Below are 11615 nucleotides of genomic sequence, written 5' to 3'. Positions count from 1 at the left end.
AGTAAGTAATCACACGTAGGGCTGCTTGAAGTGAGGTGATATATTTCTGTAGAATTTTATTAGCTTTAGAAAGTCGTTCAGTACTCATATTAATCAGAGAATAATCCAACTCAAGAATGAATGCATAACCTCTTGACACCCTCATAATTAATAATAAAGTGAAAACCTGACATAGTTCAAACGTAAGTAAGTAATGTAAATACTGTTGATTCAATTGGCCTCTACAAAGTTTCTTTAATCAGATAAAAAAAATATTTACAGTTTGGTATTTTAGTCTGTTATAAGTCATCAAAACATTGCCTGTAAGCATCACATTAAAGATACGCTAATAAAAAGGCATTCAAATAAGTGTCTAATAAATACATCAGCCCTAGTAAATAAGATTTTTTTTTTCTGTCACGTGTCTCGCTGTGCAGCTGCTGCAGTTCTCCAGAACAAAAAGAGCTTCTATTTATCTGCTTCTAACCATCACTTTTAAGTTGTAAATACAGACTCTTGTTCTGTTGCCCCGTAGCTGTTGTCAGTCAAAAGCATCACCTCCAGCCCAGACTGGCTTCCTTGGAAACTCTTGGCCTATTTCTGTTTGTCTTGGGTTTTTCCAGCCCGAGGTGGCTATTTCGGTCAGATAAATACAATGTTGTTTTGGGAGCAGGGGCTGAGGAGCGAGGCGCAGATGAGATCACCTCTCCGAGGCTCCTGAGCAGCAAAACAACAGGCAGCAAGACAAGACAAGAACCGCCGTTGAACGGAGGTGGAAAATAAAAGGCTTGGGAAATTTATTGACATCGCCTCTGCCGGCTTCAGGTCGGCCCGAGGCGATGAATCGGGAGAGAACATGTCGGTCGGTCTCTTTGAAAACAGAAAGAAAATTTTGGAAACATTTGAAAAAAAGCCAAACATCACTGAGCAAATATTTGCGATCATATAACATACTGAAAAGAAGGAAAGGTGTATTTTAAGGCTTTCACCACACAGCAGACCAGACGAGTCTGTATTTTGTTATGTGATTAGTTATGTTTGTGGGAAAAACATAACTCACGACTTCAGAGGTTTTTATTTATTTTTTTGTTCCTTGGGAAAGAGGGAGTCGAGTTTGTATTTTGCATGGCAGGAATGTCTTTTTGCTGTCTCACTGTCTGTCTTTCTGTCTGTGTTTTAACAATGAGAATGACTTGTCGCCGCAGTTATCTTCTGATCGGTGGCAGTGAGCAGGGTGTTGGTGTGTGTTGCCGTGTACACTCATGTCCGTATTTGTGTGTGTGTGTGTGTGTGTGTGTGTGTGTGTGTGTGCGAGAGAGTTTATTGCCATTTGGTTGTCTGCAGTTCCAGCCAGGTGTGGTTTCAGACGACGGGCGTCTGGCTCTGCTGCCGGCTTCAACACCTGCAGACGAACACAGCGTGCAGTGTGTGCGGAAAAGTAACGAAGTACTCATGCAAGTACACGACTTTAAGGCATTACCGCTTTATGGTACGTTACGTCTTCAGTACCAGTCAAAGAGGTTTTAAATGCAAATACGTTTATGTGGCGGGTCACTTTCCCTCGTGGACTTCTGTTTGACATCTAAAGAAATGACCTTTTTCAGTATTTCCCCCTAAAAAAGCAACAAGTTCTTTCCTTTCCTGACATATTTATGGGGAAGTGGTAAGAAGAGTTTTGGGTTTAAAAACCTGCCTGCTGGTTTACTTTTGTACATTTTCCTCCACGTGCGTTCGATTAGTTTTGACTTTCTTTGTGGCTCCAGCTGTGGCTCTCTAAAGGAAGAGCAGATGACGCTAACGGGAGTCAAACTCTACTTCCACCTCGGCTAATTATCTGGTTGTTGCTCCATACTGACTGAGACGGGCGTCACAATCTTCACATCTAACTCTCAGCAATAAACCCAAATAAAGTTTCGAATGCAAGACTTTTTTCTCATGACGTAGCTGTTTTTACACCGTGGCGCTAATTAAAGAGACGTTGTGCAGCTTTTTTCTGAGCAGCAACAACAGCGCCCTCTATGGCCACACGTGGGAATCGCACAAAAGTCAGAATAGGTACGGATGTTAATGGACAAAGAGCAGCTTGTCAATTAAAATTAAACTTACAAAACTTCCCTCCGACAAAAAAATTACACAAACTACCAAGCCAACGCAGGAGCACTTACCTGCACCTGAGTACAAACACAATATCACATCGCGAGCCAGCCAACAGCACGAAGAACAACCATCTTTCAGCCTTTTAATTTACTCTCACAACTACAACCTTGTCCAAAATGTACTCTAGTCAGGATTCTTGCGTGGTCTTTTTCTCTCTTCTCTTCTTTGCTCTCTTCGGTCACATTGCCTCGTCCGTCATGTCCGTAGTTAGTTGTGTGTGACGTCGTAGCGTTTAAACCGTGCGAGGATTTTAATTTTTGTGGCTGATCGTGTCCAGTTAGTTCCATTTGGGGGCGTTCAGGGCATCACGTGGGATGGAAAGTCGTTGTACCATCAAAATGATTTGGAAACTGTTCTTCTAGTGTAATGTTGCATTAAATGAAGAGCTTCTGGGCTAATTAATAATAATTTTGCTTTATTATTATATTACTTTTTTATTCTAATGACATGCAGAAACAATAAAGGAGACAAACATAAGTACACATGTTTCCAAGGTGTGTGGGTGTGTGAGTACCCTCATGCATCTGGAGCTCCTTAAAGAGTGTGGGCGGAGGGAGTTGTGCGGTAAAATGAGGTCATCATTGCTGTTGATTTATGTGACACACACTATTACTTACACTCTTGTGACTTCACCAACGTCTCCGCTGACAGCATGAATAATACATGTCCCCACCGAAAGACCACATCCGCCACTTTCTCCCCTCTCTCATCTGCTGTTTTGTAAAGTTTACTTCATCATTACTGACCCATGTCAGCGTGGAGTGTGTGTGTGTGTGTGTGTGTGTGTGTGTGTGTGTGTGTGTGTGTGTGTGTGTGTGTGTGTGTGTGTGTGTGTTTGTGTGCAAGTTTGTCTTATTATTTCTGTGTCGGGCTTCTGTGCTGTTTACCTGCCATCTTCTATCCAGTTCAGCGAGTTTAGCCTTCTTTGGCAATTTATGAAATTGCACAACAGGAAGTGGAAAAGAGTGTGTGCATATATGTGAGTCTGTGTGTGTTTTACAGAAAATGCCACACCCTAGTTAAAAAAAAAAGAAGTGATTGACACCTTGTTACTTGCGATAGATTGTGTAACTGCTGTTTTAACGCAGGTGTCAGATTGACTCATCTCAAAAATGTCTTCTGCGTTTTCTACTCCGTTCAGACAAGTATTGATGCACGTATGAGTACTTTGTGCTGTTTCAGAGACATGCAGTGATTTTGCCTGCAGTGTGTGTGTGGGGGGGGGGGGGGTGCAAACACAAGTGAACACCAGCGATTAATAGTCACGGATGGGCAGCGGATCGCGTCCCGGATGTGCTTTTGACAGCCGAGCTCAGTCGTTTTGTCCCCCGAGAAGCTCCGAGCGAAGGCCGACGGGACGACGACTTCCAAAGAGAGGTCACCGTGGTCAGAGCTGAATGGGCAAGAGCGAAAGGGGGGAAGAGAGAAGGGGGGTGGGAGAGGTGGGGCATGCATGGTGGGGGCGAGGGCGGCGGGGGGGGGGGGGGGGTCGGGCAACGGAGGACAGACGTTACTGTCAGCATCCATCAGGGAGCCCAGGGGTGACATGGGAGGAGGCAAGAATAGGAAGGAAGAATAAAGGGACGGGGGGGCGAAGGCGAAGGAGTCGGCCCTTGACTAGTCACCCCTCAGCCCTCCAGTGCACTTGTTCGCTGTCCCACACCAACTCCCCCCATCTGTTCACAATGCAGATGTGCAGCCCTGCAGCTGCTGTGTTTGTCACGATGTTTCTTCTTCTGCAGCTGTTGGGCACAATAAGTGGAAATAAGTCTGGTAACTATTCAAAACATAATAATACATAATCAACTTTTATTTGTAGAGCACTTTTCATACAAGAAATGCAGCTCAAAGCGCTTTACAGCGAGAGAATTGACATAAAAACAAGATCTACAGGAACATTTAGAAATATAGAAAAGAAATGAGATGCATAAGAAACAGGTAAAATGCTTGAGAACAGAATATTTAAAGGAAATATCTGAATAAATGAGGAAAGAAATGACCGAATACAAATTCTTCAGTCGAGGGCAGGAGGGCTTTTTTTCTTTATAGGAAGTTTGACGGGTTTTTTTTAATATGAAACGTAGATGTGAGGATTGACGCCACTCGTCACGTCTCCACAGTAAATGTACCCGGAGGTCGCCGAGTGTTAGCATAGCTTAGCATAAAGACCGGCGCATATAAACCTCAGTAATCAAATATTTCTACGTGAGGAACGGTGACTTTCTGCTGTAAGAAATTGTAACGCTTGAAAAAAAAAAAAAAAAAAAGCTGAATTGTTTTTTTGTTCTTTGGACAGAGCCAGGCTCACATCCCCCCCCATTCCTAGTCTGTATGCTAAGCTAAGCTAACTGTCTGCAGCTTCACGCTTATCGCACAGACTCGAGATTTGGTTTCAACCTTTTTTTTTATCCAACTCGCATATAACCTCGAATACTTTTAAACAAATTTCTGAAAATGTTGAACTGCTCCTTTATGTGTCTAGATGTTAAAAGAAATGAATAAGGCTATTGTTTACAGCCTGCCGTCATACAGTTTTATTACATAATGAGAGACACTGAAGATACTTAACAAGCTTTCAAAATGAGTTTTGATAATAGCGAGATAATAAGAGATTTCAGCCGGACGACTAATTACAGTATTTACTAAAACCTTGAACTATCCCTTTAAATTGTTTTAGCTCTGTTATTTGATAATGATTTGACCTTTAAGAACTGCTTTTGGTGTCGCAGTAAAGATTCTGTGTTTTTTGTGTTTTGTTTTTTTCCAATATTGTTTGTATTTAGTCACAGGTCTCCGGGACTGTTGGAAGAATGTCCTTCCTGTTGTGTGATCAAGGAAAGTCCCGAAAATTCATGAATCACTTGATTCACAGAAACTTTTTGGGGTGAGAAAGAGACGGTTCATGTTCATGACAAAAATAAAACCTAATCTGACCGTAACGTTCCTGCAACTGCACACGAAGACTTTAGGTTAAAATTGGACTTCCTGGATGCTCTAAATACACAAAACAGATTTAAAAATCAAATGCTCTCAAACCTTTTCTTCGTATTTGGAATCATTTCTTTTTGCTCAGTAATCACTCGATTTGTTTTATTTGTCATCACTGAACAAATCAAAGATGTTGGACGACAGATTCAGAGTTTGAAACCAGATTAGAAAACAAAGGATTATTTTTCACCGTTGTGTAACTGAATGAAGTATTTTGAAGGACTGCCAGCAGCAATTAGTCATTTTTAAAGCAGAAACAAAACTCACTTAATGTCAGGCAAGTTTCAGTTCACCGGAGAATCCTCTTTTAAGTCTATACTTTTTCTGCTCCACCTCACCCTCAATAATAACATCCTCAGGTTGACTTAGATAATAACCTGCAGTCTGACTGCGGAGACGTCTTCTGCCCACTTTTCAGATCCTCCAGGCAAAAACATGTTTTGCTGCTTCTGGCCGCTGCCGAGGAGCAGCAGACATAAACAGCGGTGCGGCCGAGCAGAGGAAGCTGGCCGGCCGCTGCTGCTGCACACGGCGGCCAGACGGTGACCAGCGTGTCCTCAGCGCCGTGACGCTCAGGTGCACATTCAGTTCAGTTTTATTTATATAAAGCCAAATGACTACACAGGTTTGTTTCTTACAATATTATAAAGGAACCTAAATATTCAACGATTCCCACGAGCAGACAGCTGGAAAGAAAAAAAAAAAACAACAACTCCCTTATAACAGGAAGAAAAAACCTCAGACGGAACCAGGTGAGTGGAGAGTGGAAAGAGAAAAGAGAAGCATAGAGATCCGAGACAATAAACTGTCGGTGAGAAAACATGAAGCTGCAAAAAAAAACAACCACATGAGCAAGAAGAAATGCATCTTGGATTTGAGAACCGTAAACCAAAAACGAGAGGGCGTAAAGTTAATTGTAATAGTGGCATAAAAAAAAACAACAACAACAAAAAAAAACCACTGTTGGGACTCCGTTTCAACACACTGACAACAGAGCCGGCATTTTGACGCACCAGAACTCAGGAGGTGAGTCTACAAGGAGCATGCTGAGTGTAGGAGGTTCGAGCCTGTTCCTATCAAAGACTCTTCACCTCCACCCACAGCTCAGCCCTTCGCCAAAAATGACATGGATTGGCATTAGATCATGGACCCTGTTTAATTAGATTTTTCCGATGATCCTCTGGAAGCACATCTGTGAAGATTGTTAAATATAACTTGGTACAGAATTATATAACTGTCATTTCACGCCAGCAAAAAAAAAAAAAAAAAAGGAAGAACAAACGCCAGAATGGTCCTTTAAGCGAATGCACATATTCATGTTTAAAAACAAGGTTTAATTTTATCTAGACCCCCAAATGTTTAACCACGTAACTCCTCGACCGCTCTGAAGTAAAATGTTTTTGTCACTGTATGTAGTCGACAAAGGGATAATTTTATGTTTGCAAACAGGAGCCAACAGCTGGTTAGCTTAGCTTAGCATAAAGACTGGAAAAGCAAGAAAAACAACAAACCCGGAAAAATCTTCCAGCACCTCAAAATCTCAGTGATTATTATGTTACATCCCATTTTATGTCAAACTGCCAAACTGTTTCTGAAGAAAGAAAAAAAAAAGCCAGCAAGCAATAACGCTATCAGCTGGCTGATTGAAACACTTAAGATCACTCGGCTTTAAAACAGGTCTTTGTACCGCCGTCCTTCTTCATAACTTTGGATAACGCTGTGAAGCAGACTGTTAACAAACAGCTGATTCATTCTGGAGCAGAAAATACTGATGAAGTGGTTTTGTTTAAACAAAGTCAGGAGCGTGGACAGAAAGATACTGTCTGTGTGTGAGAGACAGAGAGGGAGAACCAGTCTGTACCAAGACAGGGCTGACACACACACACACACACACACACACACACACACACACACACACACACACACACACACACACACATACATACACACACATACATACATAGAGGGAAAACGAGGCAGACAGGCCCTTAAAGACAGTGTACTTCGTCCACATACAGCAGGGTGTGTGAGACAAGGAGTGCCTGAAACGCACACACACACACACGCGCACACAAACACACACACACACACACACACACACACACACACACAGAGGGAGAACGAGGCAGACAGGTCCTTAGAGACACAGTGTACTTCGTCCACATGCAGCAGGGTGTGTGAGACAAGGAGTGCCTGAAACGCACACACACACACGCACAAACACACACACACACACACACACACACATCAGACAAAACAATGTGAAAGTACAGGGTTGGAGATTGTTCAACAAACACTGACTGGAGTTACGCGTGTTTGCTCAGTTGAAGGAGCAGGATGGATCTCCTTATGTGCAAACACACTCAACAGGTTGAGGTTGGAAACAGTGTGTGTGTGTGTGTGTGTGTGTGTGTGTGTGTGTGTGTGTGTGTGTGTGTGTGTGTGTGTGTGTGTGTGTGTGCGCGCGTGTGTGTGTGTGTGTGTGTATCTCACTCACGAAGCTATTGCGTATCAATGAGCTGTTTTTGACATTGTTTACTTGTTCCATGGTGGTGTTTGAGTTTGTTTTTGTTGTGTGTATATGTCATATTCATGTTGTTTTGGCCTCCAGCACAGGTTGTACTTCAGCATCTAGTGTCTCTTTTTAACAATATACAACCTTCTTTCACCTTCCAGTTACCAACTCACATCATGGATAAAATATGATCTAATCATATAAAATAATCACAGAACCAGGTGATAAGCATCAGCATTGATGACCTACAGTCACACAACTTTCCCTTCAGTAAAAATAAACAAGTGAATTTTCCTTTCAGAGATTTTGAAATCTCTTGTCAGTAGAGGATCGAGTCACATGATCAGACAGGTTGCAGTTTCACAACTATTTCGAGGAGAAAGACGACAGCAGCCCTGTTACCGTAACTGTGTTGAAATCTTCCACAGTTTAAAGTCCAACTTCCTACTCCAGCTGTGATCGACTGTACTTTCCTGCGGAATAAAAGGTTCTTGTATACATGCTGGGTGATCTCACGCAGACCTCAGTAGTTCCATTCGCTGTGTACAGTTTCATCATAAAGAACAAGAATTCCCTTTAACTTTAGTTTATTGGATGGTAAACGGTTGTTAGGTGCCCATTTCTACAAATCAACTGAGCTCAACTCAAAATATTTTGCAATGGTTTCCAGTCAGCTGTACAACAAATTACAATCCATGGCCAAGGCCCAGAAATATATCCGTGACGCGCTCAAAGGCTATAAAGCGGGTAGATCCATGGACTCAGGTTTGCATGTGCCTTTGATTGAGCTCTCTGTATATTTTTAACATTTTACCAATAATTATTCCTCTTCTGACATCTCGGGCTTACAGCTAATATCTACTGGCAGTTAATGATTCAGAGTACAGCTGTCCAATTTGGGGCCCGCGGGCCACCTTCGGGCCTCACTTTCTTTATTTTGACTTTCCATAAAGTATTTGATAAGCTTCTTGCATTTTAATGAAATGTAATATCGCATAACATAAATATTTCTTTTTGGCCCACTGTCATCCATCCAGATTAATATTTGGCCCTTCAAAGGAAAGAATTTGGGCGCCTCTGATTTCACTTATTCTATATCCGCTTTATATTTTCTTTTAAATTGCTATCTTGCTATAACTGTTTTTAATCATATTTATTGTATATTTTGTATTTCTTCTTTTGCTTTTATGCCTTGTGTATGCTTTTGCTTGTGCTGAGCTGATGTGAGGAAACTGACAGCGATGAACCAAACATCTTTGGAGATTACAGTCTGATACTGCAGCTCAGAAACTGCAGGAGTAGGAGGAAGCTTTCACAGCAGACGCTCAGAAAGCCAGCTAACAGGAATCTGCAGCACTCTGAGCGTCTGTACTGGCCTTGTCATCTGCGTCTCTCATAACACAGTAAACATTCACAGGTTTCACATTTCAAGAAACTTATCTTAAAAGTTCCCCTTCTTCCCACCTTTTTTTATTTCTCTGTTTGGTTTTTTTTCATTTTTTTTTCCATATCAGGAAAAGTCCACTGAAAGATCAGACAAAATGCATACGAACGGTTTTGAAAGGTAAAATGTGCAAACATACTTTGCCATGTGGTAAACACGGTCTGCTGATTTGCAGAGTAGACGTGAGTTTCAGTCAGCCTGCCTGCTGACCTCAGTTCTCCTGGTTCCAGAGAAACACGCAGTTCTTTGAAATCCTCCCCCACACTTGTGTTTTTCACACTTAATGACAAAAGTTTAAACCACGTTTCCTCTGAAGCCAGCACAAAGACAGAAAAGGGTTGACCTTTTTAAAGAATGACTCGGGACACAGAAAGTAAAAAAAACAACAACCATACAAGCCACAAGTGGCCGATTGGTTTAATGTCCCCCGGTAGACGATACTGCCGGGCTTTGATGTTGGTCAAGAGATAATTAGGGGAACCACAGTATTTCTGGGTTGCTGAAACCTGTACTGACTCAGTTAAACAGATAAACAAACATGCATAACAACTGGTGGATCTGTGAGGAAACTTCAGAGCGCTGTGAAGTTGACACAACTGACAGAAGACTAAACAGTCCCTCTTATTCTCTGCACCATAAATACATTTTCATTGCTTTGCCAGGTCATAATTTCCACCCTGACAGCATTTTGAGATGCCCAACCCTCGCTCCGCTTCACTTCAACATGTGTCACAACCATGGCATTGTGTTTCTGGTACTTACCTACTAACCCCAGCCCCTACAGTGAATGTGCCCGGGTCAGCGGGATGGCATCTTTGACCGTGGCGAGGAGCCAGAGCACTTAAGCCTGCAGCACCTCTCCATATTGTTCTTGTCTGTCACACAACAAAAAAGCAGGGCCTCCGCTGCAAAGCACAGCCGAGAGCAGCACACAGACGAGGCAGGTCACAGGGCCAAAGCTGACCAAGTCGCTCCGTCACGCAAATATTCTGTGGTCATATTCTGCTGTGATTTGTCCGTGTTGTGATCCAACTGGAATAATGACCGGCAACAAGGAGGCCGGTCTGTTTGACACCACGAAGCCAGCTGCCTCAGAGGTGGGTGACTGACAGTCCAGACTCTCAAACTTCTCTGCAATATTCCTGTTAATTTGTTTTTATAATAATATTAATGACTTTTAGAAATTGTTGCAGCAGCAGCGGGACTCTCAAAGAGACAACACAAAATCCAGACAGGAACAAGAGGAGAAGCTGATCATGACGGCCTGGAAAAACATGGTAAGAGCAAAGAAAAGTCTCGTAACTGAACCCATAAAACTTGCAGTTCATTTGAGATTTGAAAAGATTTGTGGAAAGTGTGTTGAGCGTCTGTGAATCCAACTTAAGTTCACAAGTGGCTGCGTAGATGAAACAATATCTGCTTTTGACATATTTTTCGACCGTTTTTGTTCAAATGTTGCTTTTCTGTAAGTGGTTTAGGCCAAATTGGTTACACTGATTTGGGATTAACTAAATGATCCTCCAGCTTTTTCCTGCAATCCTCTTGTTTCTCCCCAGCAAAACTTCTAAGCATCCTAAAATAATCGTGTCCCGGTCTTGTTTTGGCCCTTTACTATATGTGCCCCTTTCAATTGCATTTAATTTGATGATAAAAACGGAGCCTGCTTACTCGGAGTGCTGATTTTGCTCTCAAGCACGTTAGACACTATCAGATGTAAAACTAGTTGTGGTAGAATTTATGTACTTTCTGTCAGAAGGTGTGGTGAAAATTACTGGACTATTCAAATTCTAGTTTTAGATTAGAAATCGCAGTGTTTCCACTGACAGATGAAAGTTGTTGTTGGCTCCTGCAGCAGCACAGCCTGTGTGAGGACTCCAGAGCTGCAGGCCTACCTCAGTCTTTCCTGGCTCAGCAGAGGCGGTCCACGCAGGCCAGGAGGGCGCTGTCCCCCCGGCTGGAGCCCAGGTAGGAGGCCTCATGTGCACGAGCAGCTGAGCACACTCGTGGGCAGAATGGAAATCCAGATTGTGGAAGAAAGTGTTGATTTTATGTTGTTGTTTTTTTCTCCACTGTGTGTGCTGTTTTTTGTTTGCTGCTATCACCCCCTGCTGGTTAATGTTGGTACTGCATGGACATTTGTGACTCAAAAACCAACTAGTGTCTGAGATAAACTGCTCTTTCTCCATGTATGCATGTAAATAATCTCCAGACTGTCTGTTCCATTCTTCATTGTTTCATATCTATCAGTGTATTTTTTTCAGGTAAGATACAATTTCCATTAGAAATAATGCAAACCAATAATATGAGTAAAACTGATGTTATCTCATTCAGTTCATTCAATATTTGTTGAGATTAAGTAACACAAGAAAATGCATTTGAAATCATTTTATTCACAGGATTTTTTTTTTTTTAACAATCAGGTTGAATAAAATGAACAAAGAAAATAGTCCCGTGTGCATTTTTGTCTTTTTTTCACCACTATTTTTTTGTACAAACTTTGAACTGAATAAAAAAAAACAAGTGACTCCACAT

General features: G+C 42.1%; 1 protein-coding gene across 1 annotated transcript; it reads left to right on the top strand.

The window, feature by feature from the left end:
• Positions 1-10109: 10109 nt before the first annotated feature.
• On the top strand, positions 10110-11076 carry LOC138208172 (protein Hook homolog 3-like). Its single transcript, XM_069165897.1, has 3 exons — positions 10110-10180; positions 10265-10360; positions 10936-11076. The coding sequence occupies exons 1-3, from the start codon at positions 10124-10126 to the stop codon at positions 11050-11052; spliced, it is 270 nt and encodes an 89-aa protein (XP_069021998.1). The 5' UTR covers positions 10110-10123; the 3' UTR covers positions 11053-11076.
• The last annotated feature ends 539 nt before the right edge of the window (positions 11077-11615 follow it).

Source organism: Embiotoca jacksoni, unplaced genomic scaffold (genome assembly GCF_022577435.1).
Source record: "Embiotoca jacksoni isolate LCO1_2020_lvr unplaced genomic scaffold, fEmbJac1.0.p SCAF_36, whole genome shotgun sequence".
NCBI classification, from domain to species: domain Eukaryota; kingdom Metazoa; phylum Chordata; class Actinopteri; family Embiotocidae; genus Embiotoca; species Embiotoca jacksoni.
This window is presented reverse-complemented; position numbering and strand designations above follow the sequence as displayed.